Source organism: Mauremys reevesii, linkage group 4 (assembly GCF_016161935.1).
Source record: "Mauremys reevesii isolate NIE-2019 linkage group 4, ASM1616193v1, whole genome shotgun sequence".
NCBI classification, from domain to species: Eukaryota; Metazoa; Chordata; order Testudines; family Geoemydidae; genus Mauremys; species Mauremys reevesii.
The window spans coordinates 105,081,942-105,106,181 of NC_052626.1; the positions used below are offsets into that span (position 1 = coordinate 105,081,942).

The 24,240-nt window shown below is 43.6% G+C and overlaps 2 protein-coding genes and 1 long non-coding RNA gene across 4 annotated transcripts in view; 2 read left to right on the forward strand and 1 right to left on the reverse strand.

Annotated features, from left to right (window-relative positions):
• Positions 1–1,000: 1,000 nt before the first annotated feature.
• LOC120405007 lies at positions 1,001–3,161 on the forward strand. Its single transcript, XR_005598312.1, has 3 exons — positions 1,001–1,042; positions 1,429–1,566; positions 2,779–3,161. It is a non-coding gene; the product is annotated as an uncharacterized LOC120405007 (long non-coding RNA).
• A 1,659-nt stretch (positions 3,162–4,820) lies between these two features.
• On the forward strand, positions 4,821–18,748 carry LOC120404984 (L-lactate dehydrogenase A chain). The gene is made up of 8 exons (XM_039538120.1): positions 4,821–4,893; positions 10,447–10,581; positions 11,751–11,868; positions 14,424–14,597; positions 15,166–15,339; positions 16,869–16,986; positions 17,571–17,694; positions 17,932–18,748. Exons 2-8 carry the CDS (start codon positions 10,456–10,458, stop codon positions 18,094–18,096), a joined length of 999 nt encoding a protein of 332 aa, XP_039394054.1. The 5' UTR covers positions 4,821–4,893; positions 10,447–10,455; the 3' UTR covers positions 18,097–18,748.
• Positions 18,749–21,076: 2,328 nt separating this feature from the next.
• The window catches only part of TSG101 (tumor susceptibility 101), a 50,682-nt gene continuing 47,518 nt past the window's right edge, over positions 21,077–24,240 (reverse strand). For both annotated transcript variants that reach the window (XM_039535591.1, XM_039535590.1), the window contains exons 9-10: positions 24,000–24,239; positions 21,077–21,378 (exon numbers count right to left, since the gene is read on the reverse strand). In XM_039535591.1, coding sequence (XP_039391525.1) covers positions 21,289–21,378; positions 24,000–24,239 — 330 coding nt within the window. In that variant the 3' untranslated portion in view covers positions 21,077–21,288. The remainder of the gene's footprint in view (positions 21,379–23,999; position 24,240) is intronic.

A 24,240-nucleotide genomic window follows, 5' to 3' on the forward strand; every position in this document is an offset into this window, starting at 1 on the left:
TAGATTAATAGATTCCTAGGCCAGAACGGACCACTGTGATCATCTCATCTGGACCTCCTGTATCACACAGGCCACGGAACTTCTTCAAAATAATTCCTAGAACAGATCTTTTAGAAAAAACATCCCATTTGAACTCAGAACATCCTGATGCTCAGTCCCCTGATCTTTTCTTCAGAACACACTGCCTGCTTCTGCAGACAAAACCCAATGGAGTTTATTGGGAGTGCAGCCTGAGCAAGAACTTCAGAATTGAACCCCCAAAATGACCCTGTGCATGTTTTAGCTTCATGTCTTTTCTCATCTTGGGGGTGGGATCAGCTTTGAGTTGGTTTTCCTGCAAGAAAAAGGACACATGCAACTGACAAGAGACACCAAGATTGAATAATACCTTAAATCCTACAGTAAAGTATCAAAATGGACATAAAACCTCTTAATGCTGTATAACTGTTTTACCCAGAATATTGGAAACATCTAAAGTGATGGTTAGTCTAAAGTCATGTTCTTACACTTGGTAGTGAGCCTTGGTTTACAGTTAAAGCTACCTCATATCACTCACTGAAAAAAAAATACAGACTGAAGAGAATGTGGTGTAGGTAATTTTTGTTACTTAATCAGGGCCTAATTCAATGTCGACTGAAATAAATGGAAAGACTCCCATTGTTTTCAGCGGGCACTGGATGTGCTCCTAGCCCAGGGGTGGGCAAACTACAGCCTGGAGGCCACGTTTGACCCTTCAGACATTTTAATCCGGCCCTTGAGCTCCTCCCAGCCGGGGAGCGGGGCTGGGGCTGGGGCTCCGCATGGCTCCCGGAAACAGTGTCATGTCCCCCGCTGGCTCTTATGCATAGGGGCAGCCAGGGGGCTCCACACACTGTCCCCACCCCAAGCACCGCCCCCACAGCTCCCATTGGCCGGGAACCATGACCAATGAGAGCTTCAGGGGCAGCGCCTGCAAACAGGGCAGCGCGCTGAGCTGCCTGGCTGTGCCTCTGCATAGAAGCTGGAGAGGCGGACATCCCACTGCTTCTGGGAGTTGCTTGAGGTAAGCACCACCCTGATGCCCTCCCACCCTCCAAACCCCTTGGTCCCAGCCCAGAGCACCTTCCTGCACTCCCAACCCCTCATCCCCAGTCCCACCGCAGAGCCATACCCCGAGCTGGAGCTCTCCCCGTCCCCTGCACTCCAACTCTCTGTCCTACCTCAGGGCCCCCTCCTGCATCCTGAACTCCTCATTTCTGGCCCCACCCCAGAGCCTGTACCCCCAGCCAGAGCCCTCATCCCCTCCCACAGCCCAATCCCCCAATTTCATGAGCATTCATGGCCCGCCATACAATTTCCATACCAAGATGTGGCCCTCAGGCCAAAAAGTTTGCCCTCTCCTGAGCTAGCCTAACAATTTCAGCTGCCCCATTTTTATTTTAACTCAAGGGGGTGATTTTTGAAGCCTGTGAAAATGGAGAGAGAAGGCCAGTCATGTTAGAGAGAGGACAAGCTTCCCCACAGGGATTTGAAGGATTTCAAAACACTTCAGTAACTCCAAAACAATGGAGGGCAGCAGCTAGGCAGGTAAGGTATGGGGGCCGGGAGGGGAAATGCGGGCCTACATCCAAATAAGCAAAGTCAGCCATTTAAAAGGATGACTAAAAAAGATTTGGTCTCCTGTCCTTGGAAGGGAGAATGGGAGAGAGACCATCCAAGTGCAGGAAGAGTGCCCTTCATCAGCTCATTCCATACTGCTTGCATTGGCATGGGCCTCCTTTGTTTGAATCTCTCTGAGGCAGAAAATCAATGTCAATCATGCCTGAAGATTTCTCTCCTCTCAAGTGTGCATGGTGGTGCTCTTGGCCCCACAATACACACACAAGAAAAATGTTGGTATTTGCCACCCTACTTTCCACCAAATAATTTAGGGGAATTAAATACAATCCTCATAAAACCAGCCAGGTTTCAGCATGTCATGGTGTTTAATCTGCTGTATCGCCACCTTGGGCTTGTCTAGACTAGGATAAAAACAATATCTATTTTAAAATATGTTAGCTAACCTATGTTAATTCAACTCTAGTGCAGACAGGGCAAGTTGTTTTTTAACCTGTGTTGGCTGGTTGAGGTGAAGAGAAGGAGTTATAAGCAAAAGAGATGATTTTGGTCTTTGTGGCAAATACAGATTCCGCGCAGGTGCACAGAGCTGATATCATTGCAAAGGGGACACGGGGGTATATTGGAAACTATGCCTGTTTTTATTTTGCTTGGCTTACAGGATGAAAAGTGCACAAATAGCCTTTTCTTTTTTGGGAGCCTAGAGTTCACCTCAGCTCATTAAAGTGTTAAATAACAGCTTGCCCTCTCTGCCCTAGAGTTTTAAATCATCTAGCCAAAGGGGTTTTTAAAAATACCCCTTTTAGCTTAGTGTCGACAGGCCCCTAGTCCTACTGCCCAAAACTTCAACAGTGTATATGGGAAAAAATATTCTTTCCTGACCAACTCTCCTCCAGATGATAATTTTGTACCCTGAAGCATGACGTTTAACTACCTGTATAATGTTATAGACCCTGGTGTCTGGCACCCCACTCCATTTTGGTATGTGAAAAAATGCTAGGTCAGCAATGAGCTATGCAGATGCATACAAAGTTGCTGAAAGGGAGGATTCCAGGGAGGCATAACTAAGCTTCCTGACCCCTCCTTCCAAGTCTTTTGCTCAGGATGCTCTGTGAACTGGGAATAACGTAAAATGGCAGCATGGTAATAAGTCACTTTGTTTTTCCTACATTCATTCTACAGCAGATTTACTCTTCCCTTCACCAGCACTTCCCCTTCCACATCTGCCACAATTATTGCAACTCCTTTCCTCCCCCAAGCCACACGTCACAAGCACCTGCCAATCCTGATGCATCAGCAACGAACAAAGCATGTCTAGTCAGGGCCGGCTCCAGCTTTTTTGCTGCCTCAAATGGCGAAGAAAAAAAACAAAAACTGAGCAGCCGCTGACGAGTGAAGAGAGGGAGTGAAGGACCTGCCGCTGAAGACTCAGATGTGCCGCCCCACTAACAGATGGAGTGCCGCCCCTTTCTATTGGCTGTCCCAGGCATCTGCTTCCTTCACTGGTGCCTGGACCCAGCCCTGTGTCTAGTGTTACAGCCTGCAGGTTTTAGTATCTAATCTGACAGATGTCTTTACAGAGAGAATGGACAATATTTAGTTGCTCTTCTGTCTCTGGATTTCACAAGTGTGCAGGCAAAAAACTCTTTCCTCCAATGGTGTATTTAGGCATCTGCAAATGTTTGTGATGTTTTTCTCACCTGTGATTTTTCTCTGAGGCCCTATAACCATTCACAGCCATACCACTTTGGGCTGTGCTTCTCATCAGGTCTCCAGAGCAGGACTAGGCCATGTCAGCAGCTGCATGAGGGTCTTAAAGGAACCCCTTATTTGAGGAAATGGTGTTGGTAAGCATAAAAGCCATGATGGGAGGTTCCTCCACTGACAGTACAGGATTTAGAAGAGCATGAGTTTTGCATAGAACAAGGTAAACTTGACGCTATAGAGACTGGCAGACTGCCAGAGTCAGGAACAGTTGAGAGCTACGCTTAAAGAGACTGCAGATGCTGCACATACGGGAAAAAATTAAAATAGCAGTACAGCTTCTCTTAATTTGTGAGACTAACTGCAACAACCAAAGAGGCAAACCACGAGAAGTGAAATTATGAAGTGGGATTCAATGGCATCACTATGAAACGTGGGAAGTGTGGTTAGGAAATACGTTAGCGACCACACATGTGAGCATGTTTTTAACACCCAGTTTAGACGGAGACAGCATTTAAAAACATTGTCTGGTTGGGGGGCCAATGGTTGGGCATAACCAGGAAACACACACTTTTAAAGGTGTTAAGTCTGGTGACATTAGGTGCTAGCAACACACCTTTTAAACAGCACTTAATACATGCTAGCTAACGTGTCTTAAAAATATATTTTTCCTAGTCTAGACAAGGCCAACGTAGATCCTGACCTCACACAGCTTAATGAAAGGGGGAGGGTCCAGGAAGGCATGAGAAAGTGGTCTTTTCTCCAGAATGCTAATTAATCACTGACATTAAACAGCTAATAACAAAAACAGACACATTCCCCTTCCCATCTCAATTACTCAGGTTTCAGGCCACTGTGATATCCTAATTTCACTAATTCTTCAATTATCATAGAGCTTTCCAAGGGCAGGCAAGGCCTGCGTTTCTATCCTCTTTATATAGAGATACATATCTCCAAAAGTCAACCTAAAAATCCTTCCAAGTTTCCTTATTCCTCATAAAGAAACCTCCCACCCCGTTATGCAAGGGACCTTTAACATGGTCAGGGATAACGGTTGTAAATATTCCGTGCCTCAGTTTCCCCAATTGTAAAATGGGGCTAATTCACTCTACTTAGCTCCCAGGTACTCTTCAAAAACCCACACTCCGGCGCTGCACGTCCCCTCAGTGTGTGCCACGCATGTCTCCCGGGCTGCTGGCCTCTGCATGGAGCGAAGGCCCCTTTGCAAACAGCCCGCTTTCCATGCAAAGCGGTAGAGCTCCCGGAGCAAACAGCGCGGGGGTTCAGTTAGCCCCACGCCTCGGCTGGGCTCTGCACCCTGCTAGCGCCGCGCCACACAAGCGCGCGCGGTTACACCTGCCCCGCACCCCAGGGCGCCCAGGCGGCGGCTCCGGCCCAGACGTGCAGCCGGGCACGTCGCATTGGGGCTCTGGCGGGCAAGTCAGATGGCCGGGCTCGCTCCGCCCCGCTGGCCGCACGTCAGCCGCGGAGCCCTATTTATAACCCACCCCCCCCCGCCCCCAGCAGCGGTACTGCAGTGGCAGCGGGCTGGAGGATTAGCATCGTACAGTCCTTGCTGGCTAGATCGCCCAGGTAAGCTGCGGGCAGCCGGCTGCCGATGGGGGAGTAAAGCGCGGCAGCCCCCCCCCCCCCCGGTGCAGAGACGCGGGGGCCGCTAGGATGGTTTTTTTTTTTTGGAGGGGGGAGTAGTTGCATAATCCGCCGAGTCATTTTTATTTTTTGTTTTGAAGGGGGGTGAGTTATATACACCACTGGCTCATCGGTTTGTTTTGAGGGAGGGGTAGGTGGGCTCTGTGCTGCGATTCCTGGGTCACAGGGGTGGTGCGGCTTATATAAGCCCCTGGGTCACTGATTGTTTTGTGCGGGAGGGTCGGCTGGGTTATAATTCTTCTGTGCTCCCTGGGTCACTGCGATTTGGGTGTGGGGTATAGAGAAGGGCTACGTAGCCGCTAGTAAGGGAATTGTTTTTAGGGATAGCTGAGTTATGGGTATATGATCCCCGGACCACTGTAACTTTGGGGGGTGCAAGGGTTAGTTATACAACACCTGTGCACTGGGAGGGTTAGAGCAGCCCTAGGTAACAGTATTTTTGGGGACGTTGTGGTGCTTTTGGCTGCAGTCTCTGGGTCACTGTGATTTCCAAGGTGGATTGGAGCAATGGGCACCGTGGCTATGTGCCCTGTGTTCTGAGTTCTTCCCCAAGCTGCAACATCCGCTTAAATCATCGATTGAGTCATTGCTGTGGAGATGTTACATGCAATTATCTTTTTACTGTCGCTGACCTTCGAGCCCAGTCAGGATGCTTCCTTGCTGCGTGATCGGCATGCCCCTGGGGATGATAATGGTGCCACACTCAGACTGCAGGCTCCTGCTTAGCTGATCCCCCTTTACGGGCTTGCTTAGGGTCTCTGAGCTGCAAAGACCTGATCCTGTCTGAGGGGGGAATCCTGTGGTTGCTGGTGGCTTGGTCGCTTAACGTGGAGGGTTGCAAAACATTGTGAGCCTCGTTGCTCCTCTCCAGATTACTGCACCCAGACACACCCCAGCACTTTCCCTTGGGCAGCTCAGCATGATGAATTCTGGGGGGTGAAGGTGGGGCTAGCTTCTGCCTGTGGCTGGTGAGGAGAAGTGAAATCTGTGCCCAGGATGGGAGTTAGCTTGGCTGGCCCTTGCCGTTCTTCCTGGCATAGGAGGCGGCTCGGCAGATTAGGCATGCGAATGAAAGGAGGGTTACTCTTGCATGGGGCAGCCGACCCTGACCCCTAGTCAAGCAGAGTCAGAACTCCACTGCCCCTTTAACACACTCTGAGGACTAATCCTCCTCCTAGCCACCACCCCTTCCTCTAGTCATCACCTGCTTTGGCTGGAGCAGGACTGAACACACAGGGGAGCTGAAACAGCACTGGGCTGCTTGAGGTGGTGCTTGGGCTGATCTTACCTAGATGAAACCAGGGAGCCCCCACCATGATCAAGCAAAGCTTGCTGCAGGCAGTAACACTGCAAGGGCTTGTAGGGAGCAGCAAGGGGGTGGGTGGATGGTGGTGTGCCTACTCTTAAAACGTCAGAGACCTGTCCAACCTCTGAGCCTGTGCTGGGTGAAATTCGGGGACTCCCACCATCCCCAAGTCTGCCTCTGCTCATAGGGCCCTTTGCTCCGCTTCAACAGCCTTGGCTGGCATTCTAGTTACTGCCCCTTGGCAGCGGTGTGGAGCCCAGCCGCAGCCATTTGCACTTGGGTCTGGCAAGGCATTAAGCTCTGCAACCTGACAGCCCGTTCTATGTTGGATTCCAGCGACAATACAACATCCCACTGTGTTAATCTGATGCTGTGAGGAAGAAATACAGCTACGCAAACATGACAGTGCAGGGGAGAAAAACCTAATTAATATTTGTGGTGACATTTGTTTAAACAAACATGCCCAATGTTTCTACCATTGTGAAAAACCAAACAAACCCCCAACCAGTGTGTTTTGGGTCAGTATCTGCTGACTTGGATAGCTATTTCATTTGATCCATGAGGAATGGAGCCAGTGCTGTTAGCGAAGTCTGAGTCATGGGAGTCCTCGGTTAGTTCTCTAGAGGTGGTCATTTTATAAATTACCACTGCTTTCTTATTACATGGCATCACTTTCTGTAATTTTTTAAAACCTTGTGGGGATAGCTCTGCTTTTAGCACCTAAATATGCGCTAACTTATAATTAATTTGCCTTGTGCTTAAGGAGACCCTTTGGAAAGCTTGTGTCTGTAAAGCGCTTCCAGCAAAATGCATCTTGCAAAGCGTAAGTCCTAAAACACAACCTGGGCACAGCGCCACATATTAAATAGATACAATCAAGTATTGGTTTCACCTGACAATGGATCTATGCACTAGCTTTCATGCTGTGCACAGATGCTTGATTCTTCATGACTATCCCTAACTCCTTGGGTGGAATAATATCCCTCAAATGTATATTTCACGGTTGATGAAATACTTCTATTGGCTCTTGATCCAAACATGATGTATCATTTTCTGTCTAAATTTTATCTTACTGAGGACTTGGCACATGTGGAGATGCTTTAGAGCAGCAGTTCTCAATCTTTACTGGTTCATGAACCACCTTTTAAAAAATGTGTTGTGATGTGAAGGGATGGAACATAGAATGGGGTGGGAGCCCCTGCTTTAAAGGACAAATCTGGCCTGTGGAGAAAATGTGGGTACCTCATGTTACACAGTGCTCTGGGAAGCAGAGATGTTCCATGTCAAAGCCCATGACTCTGATGTCTTCGCCCGCTGAGCCATAGAGCTAGGGGCAAGACATAGGAAAACTGGCATTATTAACTTGTATTGTACTGCATAGCGGCCCTGAGGGGCCTTTCATGCTAGACTCTGTACCACATGAACTAAAGACAGCCTGGCAGAGCTTACGCTTATCATTTATCCAATGCCATAACTGTAACCTACTTTAGACAGAGGAGACAGTGTGACCCTGCTGCTTATGAGATGCAATGTGATAAGAAGATGTAGTGACTCATAGTCTTAGTCCTCATATGTCCTACTCTAAAACACCTAAGTGATGGCGTCTGCTGTTTGTTAAACAAAAACCCCATTATCTTTCCCTGTTCCTAGATTTCACTGGGCAAAACCTGTCCCACAGGCATAACACAGCAAGTCCTGTTTTCCCTCCCTGTACATCTGGGCAGCTATTTTTACTCACTCCCCTGGCTGCACTGAACTTGGCTAAGGGGGCAACAGTGGCGCTCCTGGAACTTAAAACCTAAAGACGAAGGCTGTTGGGCCACAGGGTGCCATTTCTGAGTCTGCGGCTGGGTGGTTCCTCACTCCCACTGACGACTGCACCCTGCCTCTATTAGAAGAGCAGCAGGAGCCTACCACACTGTTGGAGGAACTGGGAGCTGGAGTCAGTCCTTGTATCAACACCAGCAAGATTGGATGGGGTCTGAATTTGGGGGGAAAAACACTAAGGTGACTCCAGGCTGGAATTTGAAGACCAGTACTCCCCACTGGGGTGCCCTCCTCCACAGAGCCCAGTTATACTGATGCCAAGTGGAAGGGGAGAATTTCCAGTGCCTATCTGTACATACTGAGAACAATGAAGTGCCTTTCACTTCCCAGGGTGGTCAGGATTGTCCTGCCTGCTTTTTCCTCCCCTTGATGGGAGAGAGAAGCAGTTTATTTTGAAGTGTATGTCAGGGCCTCTGAAAGGGGCCAGAATCATAGACCCTAACTACTGAATCCCTTCATCCACAGGACAAACAAAACCGTAGCAGTGCAAATTTGCACCTCTCAATGCTGACCCTGAGGGACATGCTGGAGCAGGGGGTTCATTGTCCTGGCCCATTCTGTGTCCTGTCTTTGAGGGATGATAGTGGCTTTGTATGGCTCCTCTGAAGAAGCAGCACGTCTCTCAGATATCCATGAATAAACATGGGGGAGGGGAACACTTTCAAAAGCTTGTAGGTCACTTAAATGCTTTTGAAAAGGTTGCTCTATATGTTACTGCTTATGTCAGTGGAATTTGAAATTGTGTCCTAAGCCTCTCCTAGACTCAGTTCCCCCATCCCAGCCAAAGATATCCCCCATAGCCTTAAACTACTAGCAATTTGCTGCATTGGATTAAAAGTAAGGATAAACATTAAGGTTGTTTTCCAGTGGGGATGTCTGACATGCTTAAATAAAGGAACCAGCGCCCTAAACTGTGGCTCAAATTAAGTAATATTTTAAAGACTTTCCCACCAAACAACTGACCATCTTTGTCAATCAAATGACATGTGTGGACCATATAGTGCCAGGTACCTAACCAGCAGGTATGTGACTGAAGAACTGGATATATTACTAATGGCATATTTAAAACAATGTTCATGAATATTCATGCTGCCCCACCAGACCCTAACTCCTATCTCCCTTGTGATGCAACATGCAGCTGAAATAGTTATGAATGCAGAAGCCATAGGGAAACTCTTCTGCTTGTACAGCCAGAGGTGCAGTGTACTCCTCGTGTATGACTATCCTACCCAGGGGACAAAAATTAACTGGCTCATTAATGAAAATTCCTCAAATGCACCTTAAAACTAATTAACAAGAGAATTTAGGGAGTCTGGTCACCCACTCCCACTTGCATGACTGGGAAGTCTGAAGTGAACTTGACGAGGTCTTTCCTGCTCATATCCCAGAACTTACGGAAAGGCCCCAGTAGGTCATTTTAGGCTATGTCTACACTACAGCAGCTGCACCGATGCAGCTGTGCCACCGTAGCACTTCTGGTGAAGATGCTCTAAGCTGCTGGGAGAGAGCTCTGCTGTCAGCTTAACTCCTGCCTTCACAAGCAGCTGTAGCTATGGCTGCAGGAGAACTTCTCCCACTGACGTAATGCTGTCCTGACCGGCGCGTAAGTCGGTTTACTTGCCTCACTCGGGTGTGGATTATTCACAGCCCTGAGTGCGGTAAATTACACCAAAGTAATTTGTAGTGTAGACCTAGCCTGAGTCTAGCTCTAGTACTAGCCTGATCTACCCTAGACAATTAGGTCAGCATAACTACGTTGCTTATGGGTGGGGAAAATCCAGGAGTGGCATAGTTAAGAACTCTTCTGTCAACTAGCTACTGCCTCCTGAGGAGGTGGATTACCTGCGCCCTCCCATCTGCGTAGGTAGTGGCTACACAGACATGCTATTGCCACACAGCTGCAGTGGCACAGATGTAGCATTTTAAGTGAAGACCAGCCCCTTGCTGCTGGTGCAGTAGAATACCTGTTGCCAGACAGTGCTGTACTCGGAAACCCAGAGACGTGATTTTCTTTAACTAAGAAATTCTTCTCTCCTAATATTGGAACATGTTACTGGAGTGCTACACCAACTGTATAATCACTGCCCATAACACCTTATTGGGGGCAAATCCTAATTAGCTTGTGTAGTATAATTAAATCAATGTATAGTTATTCGTGACCCACAGGTTCTCAACGGGAATGTACGCTTTGGGCCTCTCTCCTGCAAGCAGCATCACCAACTGTCTTAGTTATGTGGTCACGCCTAACTTCCTTGCTTAGTAACAGGGTCCATGATTATATGCACATTGAGTTCACAACTCGGATGCTTAAAGAAATTACATGACACTGCATTTCTTTTCAGCACTACAAGATGTCTGTTAAGGAACTTCTCATTCAAAACGTCCACAAAGAGGAGCACAGTCATGCCCACAACAAGATCACTGTGGTTGGGGTTGGCGCAGTCGGCATGGCTTGTGCAATCAGCATCCTGATGAAGGTGAGTGTCAAGGTTTACCCATCCTCCATCTGGGACCAAAGAAAGCTGTGGAGAATAGCTAGAACTATTAATTTATCTGGCTTTTTTTTTTTTTTTGCACCTTGTAAATGCCAATTGGAATATAGCTATTCACTTATATCTTTGCTATACATGAGCTAACAAATAACATTTACTATTAGAATGTTTCTCCAACAATTGCCAGCTTTCTGACTTTCATGTACAGAACCCCATGTTTCTGATCTAATTGGGACCGGGGCCAGATCAGATAATGGAAAAATCTGATATAGAGAATAGGAAAGTGTGAGGCTGCAGTGCTGTCTAGTGGCCACAAAGATCACCCGCTTCTGGACCTGTGTGTGCTGGTTGTTTGGTTAATACACAGCCAGATAATAGAAGGTCTGATAACCAGTAGAACCCCATTTATCTGCCCAGGGTGGATAATTACAGAATAGAATATATCTGGAACCCAAACCTTTATTTGTACTGCTAGAATGCCTAAAGCTGTTTGGCTTTAAACAAGGAGAAAATTGAGCTGTTGAATTGTTTATTCCACTGTGTACTGGAAGTAATTCCAGCTTAGATATTAGAAGTGCTGGACTGAATGTAAATATATGTATTGCACAGAGTATGCAGTGTCACTTCTAGAAAGTAATCTTTTCCTGAAACTTTTGGGGGTGGGGGACTGTGGTCTGTTCTAAATCTGAACTGCATTCGCCACACTGAATTACCAAACCATTTATTGATCATACCACAGATTACACCATGCTCGCTTTTCATTATTGTAAGGTACTTGTTGTTTATAAACCGCTAGCTGTTGGAGTATGCTTCATAAACCATTTGTCTTATTCAGGTTAACATGCATGGAAATGTGTACTCCACAGTCTAGTGACACTGTGTGAGGTGCAATACAGATAAGAAAATTACTGCAAGTTTCAATACTCCTCCCCCCCCCCCCCCAAAAAACCAGCACATTGATAGAAGTTCCAGCTAACTAAAATATTTGGTTTAGAATGAGTTTTCTGATCCTGACCAGCAACAGTTGGCTAATTACACTTAATTTATGCTGTTGCCATCTTTCTAAAATCTGACATCACAGATTAGTGAGACATTTTAATTCAGAAATCCAGCACACTGACTTGGTCTTTAATTGTGCTTCTGGCCTCCTGTAGGATTTGGCTGACGAACTTGCCCTTGTTGATGTCATAGAGGACAAGCTGAGAGGAGAGATGCTGGATCTCCAGCATGGCAGTCTCTTCCTTAGAACACCAAAAATTGTCTCTGGCAAAGGTTAGTGATGGGGGTTTATTTTTTAAATACCATTTCTAAATGGAGACCATCACTTCAGATACACAGTTGCTCATCCAAGTGTTACTTGATGTTTTAAATCTCAGTATTGAACAGCAGGTTCAATCTGTTTCTGTTCATACAGAACATAAGAATGGCCATACTGGGTCAGACCAGAAGTGCCAGCTGCTTTAGAGGGAATAAGCAGAACAGGGTAACTTCAAGTGATTGTCTCGCCCAGTCCCTGTTTCTGGCAGTTGAAGGCTTAGGCACACCCAGAGAATGGCTAACCATCTTGGCTAATAGCCTCTGGACCTATCCTCCATGAACTTATCTAGTTCTTTTTTTAACTTAATTATATTTTGGCCTTCAACATTCCATGACAACGAGTTCAAGAGGTTGACTCTGCACTGTGTGAAGTACTTCTTTATGGATGTTAACTTCCTGCTTATTTAGGAAACGGGGCACAAACTCCAGGTTGGTGAAATCTAAGTATAGAACTCACAACCAATCAAGTGTAAACTCCTCCAGCACCAGAACAGTCTAAACATGGAGTCTCTGTTGAAGATCAGCCTTTCACACTAATAAGCCTCTCCTGTCTGGTGACTTGCAGAGGCTCACAATACAACCACTCAAATATTACCTTACAATATGGACTACAGATGTTAATGCATGCAGCAACTCCTAACCATTTAATAAAGGCTAAACAGACACATTCTTGTAATTCTAATATCTATTGTAACCACACTGGTGAGCCTGATTGATTGATTCCAGCTATGCATTTGTCAGTATTCTGTTGACATGGGGACCTTGACACAAGTTAGCACCTCGTCTCCCAGCATCTCACACACCAGTCATGATTTTATAAACCTCTATCCTATTCCCCTGCCCTTACTTGTCTCTCTTAGGCAAGTTATTCCATATTGCTGATCAATTTGTTGCTTCACTGTAGCTTTTCGGGGGGGGAGAAATGGTTCATAGCTGCCAAATTTGAATTTGTAACTTCTCATTAAAGCTTGTGGAGGTGAACACTCCTGTGTTCTGGAATTGGCCACTGGGGCTAGAACTTTGTTTAAAAAAAAAAAAAAATTCTTAAGTGTTTCAGCTTATCTGTATGATCCTCCTAGATCACTTTTCTCTGCAGCTGGGTAATCACCACCATGACTTGTGTTCCTGTCTACCACTCCTATTGGCTATAAACAGCTCAGCTCATGCCATAGTCACTAGCTACTGTGAAATTTAAACTGGCAAGTGTAGTGCATAGTTTACTTATTTCTCAGCCAAGGAGTAATTCCTTCATTGATAGGCAGGTCCCTATCAGAACAGAGGCACTTACAATTTTTTTTTTCTTTAAGATATGTCACCTCTTACTGACACTAGCCAGAGACACATGCAAGACCACTACCTAGACCTCAGCTATTGTCCAGATAGGCTTCTCTCTCTAGGGCGGCAGTGCACCCAGTATTTCCTTTAAAGAAAACACACGTTCCATGGGAATGTAACATTTGAGTCTTTCCAACAGGGCTTTCTTCTCCCTCCTTCCATTGTTTGAGTCTCCTGTTATAGCTGACATGAGTCCCTGTTTCAGTGGTTTACATTCACCCAAGAGCAATCAATTAAGGGATCTGCAGCTATAGCCACGTGGCAGGCAGATGTGGCCATATGTTTTTGCCACAACCTGCTTTCGTCACTTGTGCTTCTTTAGCTTTTTCTGTATTGCTATTCTCAATGGCTTTTAACCAGAGACCAACAGGTCTGTCACTATCCTGATCTGTCCCCAGCAGCTTCCCATGTGTTAGGGTTGACTTGAACAGCTTTTAGAGAAGCTTTGGGAGTGTAATATTTTTGTTGGCCTCCCAGTGTACATGCTCCCATTTTCAACTGTCTGTAAAACATGTCTGTGAAGAGTTGTGTATCATCCATACGTATGAGATGATCTGCCAAGTGAAGTTGTACATGTATTATCAGGGATTCAATGCTAGTCATGCAGCACTGGTCCAGGACCTTGTTTGGTATCTCATCCGCCCACTTGATGTTACATGGGAGAGACAGACAGCGCATGTGAAAATGCTCTAGTTGCTTAAAGTGTCTGCCACAGCGTGTCCACGTTTCATAGCTGTAAAGAGTACTCAACACACGCCAATAAAGAGCTAGTCAGAAGTGGTTAGGGCACTTGCCTGAGGCTCAGGAGACCTGGGTTCAATTCTCTGCTCTGCCCCGCCCCAGACATCCTGTGAGACCCTGGACAAGGCACTTAGTCTCTCTCTGCCATCTGCAGCATTGGTATAATGGTGCTTCCCTATCTCACAGGAGTGTTGTGTTGACACATACTCATTTATGCCCCCCCATTTCTATAGTATCAGAGAAATTTGTGCAGCAACACACTCAAGCTGATGTAATTTTCTCTGCATAGCAGAAGATAACTGATTATCAGGAGAGCACTATATTCCACTAACTATGGCCTCTCAGCACCTTCAGACTTGTGAACTCTAACTTGAGGATGGTAGGAACTCTAGGCTATCTGTGGAAAGAATTAATGTTTGACACTTTCTTTGTAGACTACAGTGTGACTGCACACTCCAAGCTGGTTATCATCACAGCTGGTGCACGCCAGCAGGAAGGAGAGAGTCGTCTTAACTTGGTCCAGCGCAACGTGAACATCTTCAAATTCATCATTCCCAATGTTGTCAAGTACAGCCCTGACTGTACGCTGCTTGTCGTATCAAATCCAGGTCAGGCTTGTTAGGACTGCTTAATAAAACCCTCTCGGTTCCCTGGCTCTTATGGAATAGGGAAGCATGATTCAGAGAGGGGAAAACTAGTTGCTTATTAGCAAAACAACCTTTTTAGCTGCATGACAGAGGCTTAAATTACACTAACTGATCTATAAGAAATGTCAGCCTCCATTACACACAGTCCTGCTTCGAGAGCTTTACAGAAGCAGTTACAGGCAAGTTTAAACTGGAGGGTGAGGCTTAATTCTCAAATACGCAATGTGAAGATTTTTCTTTTTGGGGCAGGGGAAGGTCACTGCATCATCCTCTTCCTAAGTTCTGGGCCAAACTGGGAACTTGAGGCAAGTGGTCTCAAATTCCCAGCCCAGTAAACTATCACACTCACACACATACAGTATTTCAGTTCTCTGCTCTATTCAGCATATTTAGTTTAAAAAAACCCTCCACTTGCAGATAGAACCTTCACAAGAATCAGTTGGAATGAATTGTTTGTCAAACAAGGCATTCGAATTTTTCATTAGTCTTTCATCAAGTCCTTTTACTAACCTGGCTATTGTATTAATAGTTGATATTTTGACCTACGTGGCCTGGAAGATCAGTGGCTTTCCTAAACACCGTGTTATTGGTAGCGGCTGCAATCTGGATTCTGCTCGTTTCCGCTACCTCATGGGAGAAAAACTGGGCATCCATTCTCTAAGCTGCCATGGGTGGATAATTGGAGAGCATGGAGATTCTAGTGGTACGTATGAAGCCCTACTTATCTTTAGCCTTATTCTGTTAGTGGCTTTTTTAAAAACCACAAATTATGTAGTAGGGGCTCAAGACAAACACTACCAAGTTCCAAGGAAACACCAATATTCAATCTTTTTTGCAAAGAATTGCTCATTAGGATTTTCACAAGGCAATTTAAGGAAACAAGCATTGCCTTCCTTAACTTAGTTGTGGTATGCAGTAACAGTAGACGATCTATATTTGACTTGGCCTGTTCTGTTAGAAAAGGTCATTACTGTAACCCAAGAAGGGCCAAAACCTGCAGACTAAATTCTCCCAGAACTCTCCAGCTGGGAGCTGAAGGAGTGGGAGGGTGAAGCTCTTCCTGGCAAGGGACTATTGAAAAATACTGCCGTTGTCAGCTATCAGAGGGGTAGCCGTGTTAGTCTGGATCTGTAAAAGCAGCAAAGAGTCCTGTGGCACCTTATAGACCAGGGGTAGGCAACCTATGGCACGGGTGCCGAAGACAGCACGCAAGCTGATTTTCAGTGGCACTCACACTGCCCAGGTCCTAGCCACCAGTCCGGGAGGCTCTGCATTTTAAATGAAGCTTCTTAGACATTTTTAAAGCCTTATTTACTTTACTTACAACAATAGTTTAGGTATATATTTTAGACTTATAGAAAGACCTTCTAAAAACTAATTTTTACTGGCACACGAAACTTTAAATTCGAGTGAATAAATGAAGACTCGGCACACCACTTCTGAAAGGTTGCCGACCCCTGTTATAGACTAACAGACGTATTGGAGCATGAGCTTTCGTGGGTGAATACATGCATCCGACGAAGTGAGTATTCACCCACGAAAGCTCATGCTCCAATACGTCTGTTAGTCTATAAGGTGCCACAGGATTCTTTGCTGCTGTTGTCAGACCGGCCCTAGACTTGATTTTAATTCCAGTCATTGAGTCTTTACACATTTTTGGCCTCTCTCTCAAAACCTATGTTAAGGAACTTCAGTGGAGGTCTAGGTCAGGAGTACCCAGGAGTGTGTGTTCTTTTGTTTTTTTTTGGTTTTTGTTCAACGCACCTTCAAGTGATTGTTGAAACAGCCTTGTCTGGGAAGGGGAGACTTCAAAATTCCTTTCCCTTCTCACCTCCCCAACCCCTCATGAAACTATCTAAATAGTCCCTTATTGTCGAGTCATTCCTTGACCAATAAAAAACCTAAACTGACCACCTTTAACCTTGAGATGCCAAAGGTAAAGAAACGGGCTCAGACACTCAAACAAGACTAGGTTCACAAGACTTATTTTAATCCTGTAAGATATACAAACCTTAATTTTAATTATTAAAAAAATGAAATTCATACATCCAAGCCACAATGACACTTGTATGGCAACTGATTGACTCTATCAAGTGTTATGCTAATTGTCAGTTTATATTGGGTGGAGTGAAATTAGGATTTGTCTGGTGGATTGAAATTAGGATTTGTCTGGTGGATTGACAAATGCTCTATACTGTGAAGTAACTTGTTAATTTTGTGTATTTATCTTAGTACCTGTCTGGAGTGGAGTTAATGTTGCTGGTGTCTCCCTGAAGGCTCTGCACCCTGACATAGGAACTGATGCAGACAAAGAGCATTGGAGAGAGGTCCATAAACAGGTGGTGGACAGGTAAAGAGCAATTTTACACTAGAACAAGTTGCTTTACTCTTAAATGGCACAGAACTATAGTGCATAATGTCAAATGGAGTAAATATGTTGTCTCTAACCAGCTGTACTCAGTTATGGTATTATAAATATCTGCTGCAGTATCAGCATAACAGTAACAGATGTGAAGATATGGAAATGGTACAACTTAAAATAGGGATGCCTTGGTAGTTAACATTCAGCAGTCTAATGGAGAAAACAAGTTGTTAATTTCTGGTGAGCTGCAATCTTGTATGCCCAAGAACTCTTACATAGATGAGTAATAATGAACCTCTAACTTTTTTCAGTGCAGAGAACCCAGTGCTTTAAATCTGGTTAACAGGTACCTCGGTGCTTGACTGAAACAGAATGGGTGGAATTTTCAGAAGTGCTTAATCTTGTAGAAGGGCACAAGTCCTGCTGAAAGTCAGTGGGACCAGTGCTGCCCAGTTGGGTGATTTTTGGAAATCTCATCCATTATTTTAAGACGTCATAATCCAACTTATAACAAACTTCAGTTTAACCATTTTGTTTTTAGAAAATGTAAAGCAAGTTCTTTACCTTTGCAGTGCCTATGAGGTGATCAAGTTGAAGGGATACACATCATGGGCTATTGGTCTCTCTGTGGCAGATCTAGCTGAAACTATTATGAAGAATCTAAAGAGGGTGCACCCAATTTCTACTATGGTTAAGGTAAGCAGCAGCTTGTTAACACAATGGTGGAAGTTTCTCTGCTTTAAGAGGTAAACTAATTTACAGCTGTACATATTAATAGCCAGAGCTGCCTAATTTCCTGTGAAATTTGGTTAACAGCTTAGACCACTGGCTTAAAGGAAATAGTAACATGATGGGCTAATAATTGAAAATAAAGTGAACCAAGGTTGTAAGACACCCATGTAATCTAGTAATATCCTTCTATTTCCTTTTCAGGGCATGTATGGAATACACGATGATGTCTTCCTAAGTGTTCCTTGTGTGTTGGGATATAATGGCATTACAGATGTAGTAAAGATGACTCTGAAGAGTGAGGAGGAAGAAAAGCTACGGAAGAGTGCAGATACACTTTGGGGAATCCAGAAGGAACTGCAGTTTTAATTCTTCTGTCCTAGCATTTCACTATACAGTATAGGGGATTTGTCTGTTGCACTTTTCAAGTAGGTCAAGTCCTTTGATGTAGGTACTGACTAGAAACATGTAAAGCTAAAATCTATGAACAACTCAATTTCCTGAAATTAGAGTATGAAACTGTTCTGTGGCTTGCTTTCCCTATTCACCAGCACCAGTATTTGTAGCCAGAGGTGGATCACAACCTAGTCATTTACAGTTAAGTGGTGTAAAGTAGATCTAGCACTCCTTGTAAAACACCACCTAGCAAAATCCTTTGCCTTTTTCTCTTCTTAATGTCAGTTCAGAAGAATATAACTGGTTTCACAACTGTGTAATAAATGTATAGACCAACGTATTTCTCGTATTACAAAAGATGGGGACAAACCAACTCTGACCAACTTTCTCTGACTGATAGATTAAAGATATCAACTTGTTGCAGGTCCAAATGTATTTTCCTAATTGCTTTGGAATCTCTGTGCATACCTTTTCTGAAGAACTTAATTTTTGTGTACTATACTGGAATAGCTGTAAATCTGGTTCCTAGAAATGTAAAAACCCAGGACTTCGTATACAACAAATAAAGGCCACTGCAAGCATTCAACTGTACCAGCCCCAACACCAAATAAACCATTAACTGCTACTTCTGTTTCCTTGTCTAATTTTACTTTAGTGCTCAAACATAATCACACAAAGTTGCCCTGTTCAGAGTTGTCCCTTTGAAGCATAGCACTAGCCCCTTTCAGAGGGAGGATACTGGGCTATACTGAAGTCAGCCTGATGCAGAGATGAGTACACCTCCACAAAAGCTTGATATTTAAACCCAGCTTCTCAGTATGAACACATCCTCTCTACCCTTTCTATAGCCCCATTATCTCAAACCTTAGCTATTTAATATTCAGTTAAAGTGGTTTTTTTTTTAACTAACTTAGTGATTACATAAAAATCCCAGTAAATAGATGAGCAGAGACTACAGGGGCTCAGTACTCTTGAATAGCAGGTCTTCTGTATTTTGACATGTAAAATAGGGATTTAGGAGCTTAACTTTTGGCACTCAAGGTTAAGACTAAAACCCCTAAAACACTTCAAGGTTTTGAAGTGGATCCTTGCTATTAAGCTAAAATAAACCAATGCAAACTCCATTCCAAAGGAAAAACAAGGGGATTTTTTCTTTACCTGTAAAACTGAACTGAGAGTAACTCTGCCTGTCAACCACCTGTGGAAAGAAAAGGATGATGCCCATTAAGACAGACTGCAAATGAATCAGAACAAAGGTCTGCCATAATAGGAGTGTCTGCTGCTAGTGCATACATGGAAGCAGGCTAGCAGCTTCCTTAAAACTTCATGCACTAATAGAAGCAGTTAAACCATATAGAACAGCAATAAGAGTGGGGGAATGGATTACTATATATATTCACTGAAAACCTTATTAAAGGTAGGGAATACAGCCAAGTACTCTAGTAATAAGGGCCCTAAATTGTAGTAGCAAGCTGGTTTAAGGAGGAAGGAAGATGCATCTTGACTGAAGAAAAAAATAAATTGGATTATTGAGTTACAGCCCTTAGACTACAATTTAAAGAAAGTATCAGGGGTGGGGGGGTAGCCTTGTTAGTCTGGATCTGTAAAAGCAGCAAAGAATCCTGTGGCACCTTATAGACTAACTGACGTTTTGCAGCATGAGCTTTCATGGGTGCAAGACTTGCATCCGAAGAAGTGGGTATTCACCCACGAAAGCTCATGCTGCAAAACGTCAGTTAGTCTATAAGGTGCCACAGGATTCTTTGCTAATTTAAAGAAACAGATCATGAGTGCAGGATCCTTTGTCCCACTTTAGGTCCAGAAAGAAAGTAGGGAGGGATACACAGCTCCTGATTAATGTGAAAGCTGGGCATGTTTCTCAGGACCAGTTAGTTGGAGGAAAAATAATTACTAGAGATTTGGAAGGGGGGGAGGGTGGAAGCAGTTTCTTTGTACTTATGTGACAGTAAAAAACTCAACCAAAACTGCCATCTTGAATGAAAGAAAACAGGAATAGCAGCTGTAGGTCCAACTCCAGAATAAGTGGCTCATGCCATCTGCATTAAAACTCCTCATGGAGGTGTCTTCAGAGTCAGACTCCAAGGATGAGGAAATTTCTCTTCAGACTCTTTTGAGAGATACACATTGGTTTCTTTGGCCTCTTACAAGAGGAAGGCTATTTCATTTAGCATGAAAACAGCAGATTGCTTAGAGAAGTGAGAGTGCTGCTTATTTTGGGCCCTTTAGAGTATATGATGCCTGCACTTCATCTAAATGGGAAAAGGACAGGGAAAATTTGGTTTCCATGAAGGATTTGTTGAGGTAGCCCACACCAGCCCTAATCTAAGGAAGCAAATGACCTCATCAACTTGCTCAGACAAGGTAGTGGTAATTAGTCACCTGGGAAAAGAGCAGGATCCATTAGTATGGATTACAGAAAGCAATTTGCACCATAAACAATTTAAGGAAATAGATTTTGTTTCAAGCTTCCATGAGGTGATTCTGAGTAAAAAAGTGTTATGTACCTAAGCATAATTTTTAAGGTTAATATTCCCTATTTTGTCTAGCTGTTTTTACAAACTACCAGTGAGTGATATTTGATTGTAATATCTAGATAGAATGGGGAAAAAAACCACAGTTTTTGCTATGGTCACCCTGCAAAAAATCACATTTCCTAGGTGACAAGATCTAGCACAGACAACAAGCCTTTACAGTGGGCATCCTGCTCTTTCATTAGTTTATAATAAACTTAAAAATGACATATCAGCCATACTTAAAGCAACTGTGTTTATTCTTCCTAGTTCTGGACACTGAAGAAAAGATGTTTCCAGGTCTCAGCAATGTATTATCAATATGTATGTTTGTTAGTGAAATAAAAAGTTGCACAAACTAGGAAGATGTATCTGTTTGCAAAGGAAGTATATATTCTACACAAAAACATAGGAAGGAAAAAAACTATGCAACAAGTTTTATTTCGCATTAATCCACCAACACAAAAAAGATTACAAGGAATAGAAAGTGCATTAATAAAAGCTAGTCTTTACCAAAAAGAAAATATATTGATTCAAAATATCTTACACTTGAATGTAATAACTTATTCTGGTCACCTACTGATTAAAAGAAAGAGTGACTGTTTCATAAGGAGCCCTACACATCCCAGAGAGGTCAGTACAGATCACTAAGTCCAGCAGTCTTTCTTGCCTTCTGCATTAGTGCCCTCAGCTGGAATTGCTTGCGCGACAGAAGACGTACATGCTGGGGAAAGAGAAGATACAATTTAGTGTAGCCATCAACTTTATGGCCTTCATTACAATCAGAGATTATCTGCAATCCAAAATTTTAATACTTTGGATAATCTGAGCCAAATGTGATGTTTATTTTTGGAAATGAATATTTAGACTTTCAGGGCCAAATCCTGATTTGAATAAACACAGAGTAAGGACCTCAAAATATGTCTCAAAGTAAAATACTTTACACTTTCTGCAAACTGCAACACACAGTTCACAGCACTTTCTTTGCTAGAAATAGCAATCAAATTCAATTAGGTATCATTCACTATAGTTTATTTTTAGTGAATTAAGTATCTGGTAAAAATGTATTCAGATTTATGGAGAGTATAACAAATTAAATTGAATTTCTGTAGATTATCATTGTGCCTCCCATGAGACACAACAATACTTGTCTGAAGCTGGGGTGAAGACCACACTGGTGAATGCAACAGCCAAGCTGCTTAAGGACCAGGTGTTAAGCCATTATCTGGTCTCTCCATACATGGGATACTAAAGATGAATCCCAGATTTGAAGTCTCAGCCCAAACTGGAATGTCAGTGAACTTCTATTAGAAAAAGGAACTGATAGTATTTATTTCCTGACTGACTGCCTAGGAGCAGACTACTAGACTTTTATATTTCTTAAATACAACACTTAAGGGACTCAAAAGGAGTGAGTATTAACTAAGATGGGTACACAATTAGCTTTAAAAGTTAAATAGTTTTATTGAATCAGTTTAATTTTAAGCATTTTTAATACTTTGTTTCAAAGTCACAGGATTTATTCACCTGTAAAATAAAGGTGAGGTATCTTTTTGCCCACTGCATGGCATTTTTTATCCTGATCCTTAATTAAACATTTAGCCTATCAACTTCCCTTTAAATGCTTTGACCTATAAGTGAAGTTAAGACAAGACTACGATCAGCAACTCCAAACCTTCTATTTTCCTTCCTGCACCCCAAGACAATCATTAAGTGGGTTGGCAAAATGTCTGGTTGCTCAGTTAACTGGTCAAAATCAAGTCACTCTCAATATCTGCTATATGTCTCCCATCTAATTAGAAGGATTTCTTATGCACAGGGCCAAAAGATGTTTGAAATACTTGTGAATTATAATTCCAAAAGGTCTGAATCAATATTTCAATGCTACCTGTTAGGTTATAAACGAAAACAGACTCATAGGGATGAGGCCTTTTATTGCACTAGCCATTAAAAAAATATCTATACTACCATTCCATGCCAGAGAAGTTTTTTAAAGTGAATCAGTGTGGTGTTAGCTACCTTTTTATGGAATGGAAAGCTGGTCAGATTTGTTACAATTCCTGTTTCTAAGCTGAGTGAAGGCTTAAAGGCATACCAAATGCAGAACACTACAATTTAGTGTGCCTTTACACCCCTGGAAAGCAGAGAAATACTGAAAAAGAGAAGGGACTTCAGTAAACTATTTCCTAGATTTAGGCCTCCCCAAGTATGCAACTGGCTCCACATAGGTGGACCCCTGCATCCTTCACAACTTCACTCCACCCTTCTTAACCTAGGAACTTACTGTGACATATATCACTTCCTTTGCTCTGCCAAAGTCCCAAGCCCTTACTGCCCGCCTGTCAGCTTCTCCTGTAAAAAGCCTCCAGGCTTTCTCCCACATGCACCTTGTCTTCCTGCAAATGCCTCCCTTAAGACTCACCTCTGCTGTAATGCCTATAAAACCCAGCCTGATAACCACAGCTAAGCAGGTGACAAGCTGCAACTGTCCTCTTCCCCTTCTTTCCCTTTTCTATACCCCACCTATAAAAATAGATCACTGCCACATTGAGCAAATAAGCTGTGTCAAATCTTCACCATATCATAAATAAACAAATCCATAGGCAGGCAGTGGTAATGAGCGGATTCTTTTATAGAAGTGGCTTCTGGGTATCTCTTTGTCTATCCATACATATGGTTTGCTTGCCTCAGAATCAGACAACCTCCAATAGCCAATTGAAGTCAATGCCTAAACCAGTGCTTTTCATTTGGTCCTCTTACTCATCTTTCAGTATCTGGCTATGTCTTGATCCAAAGCCACCCAAGCATTTGAAACTCTGCTTGGAATAGAAAAATCCAATGTAAGGAAGAAAAAGATGAACACGGTGGAGCATTAGGCTATGGGAAGTGAGTTGGTGCTCTGTGTCCATTTCTGTATCCACACTACCACAAACTCTTAGTTAGCCATTTCAGCAAAGGCACCAAGTCTAGAAGGAGGGTGGAGACTGACTGAATAACTGCTCACCTTTACACTTAGTTTCTCCACGATCAGGGTGAAGGTGCATTGATAAAGCAAGGCGGGCACACTGGCACAGCCACTGTTACACCTGGCCTAGTAACACAGGACTTTAGTCTACAATGCTGTTAGCTAAGGACTTTTCACAAGCACTGACATTCCTTTTATTAACGGACATTCTCTTTTTAAAAACTGCAGACATTTTTAAACCTACTGGTTCCCCTTTGGCAAAAAACAAACAAACAACCCAGCAACACAATCTCGGGACAGACGCAGGAATTTTCAGTTCCAAAACGTTAGTCAAACACCTAACTTTCAATGCACATTCAAAAATGTCTTGAGAAACCTACCTTTAGAAAGACATCTAGGTCAATAACCCCACGTCTCAATGCTTCTCCCAAGTAAAAGATGGTGTCTTCAATGGCATTTTCCTCTGCATATAAGTTCAGGATCTGTTTGTAAAGTGGTGCTGTTGGAATGATAACTTCATCTATGTCATTATTTTCTGACTGATTTTCCATTTTCTCCAGTGCAGAACTAAGTTCTTCATCTTTCTTCTTCAGAAGATCAATGTTCTTATCGACTTCAGCC

Coding starts and splice junctions, on each gene's coding strand:
- LOC120404984 (XM_039538120.1), top strand. CDS start 10,456: ATGTCTGTTAAGGAACTTCTCATTCAAAACGTCCACAAAGAGGAGCAC. Junction 11,869..14,423: donor AAAAATTGTCTCTGGCAAAG/GTTAGTGATGGG, acceptor CTTTCTTTGTAG/ACTACAGTGTGACTGCACAC. Junction 16,987..17,570: donor CATAAACAGGTGGTGGACAG/GTAAAGAGCAAT, acceptor TTACCTTTGCAG/TGCCTATGAGGTGATCAAGT.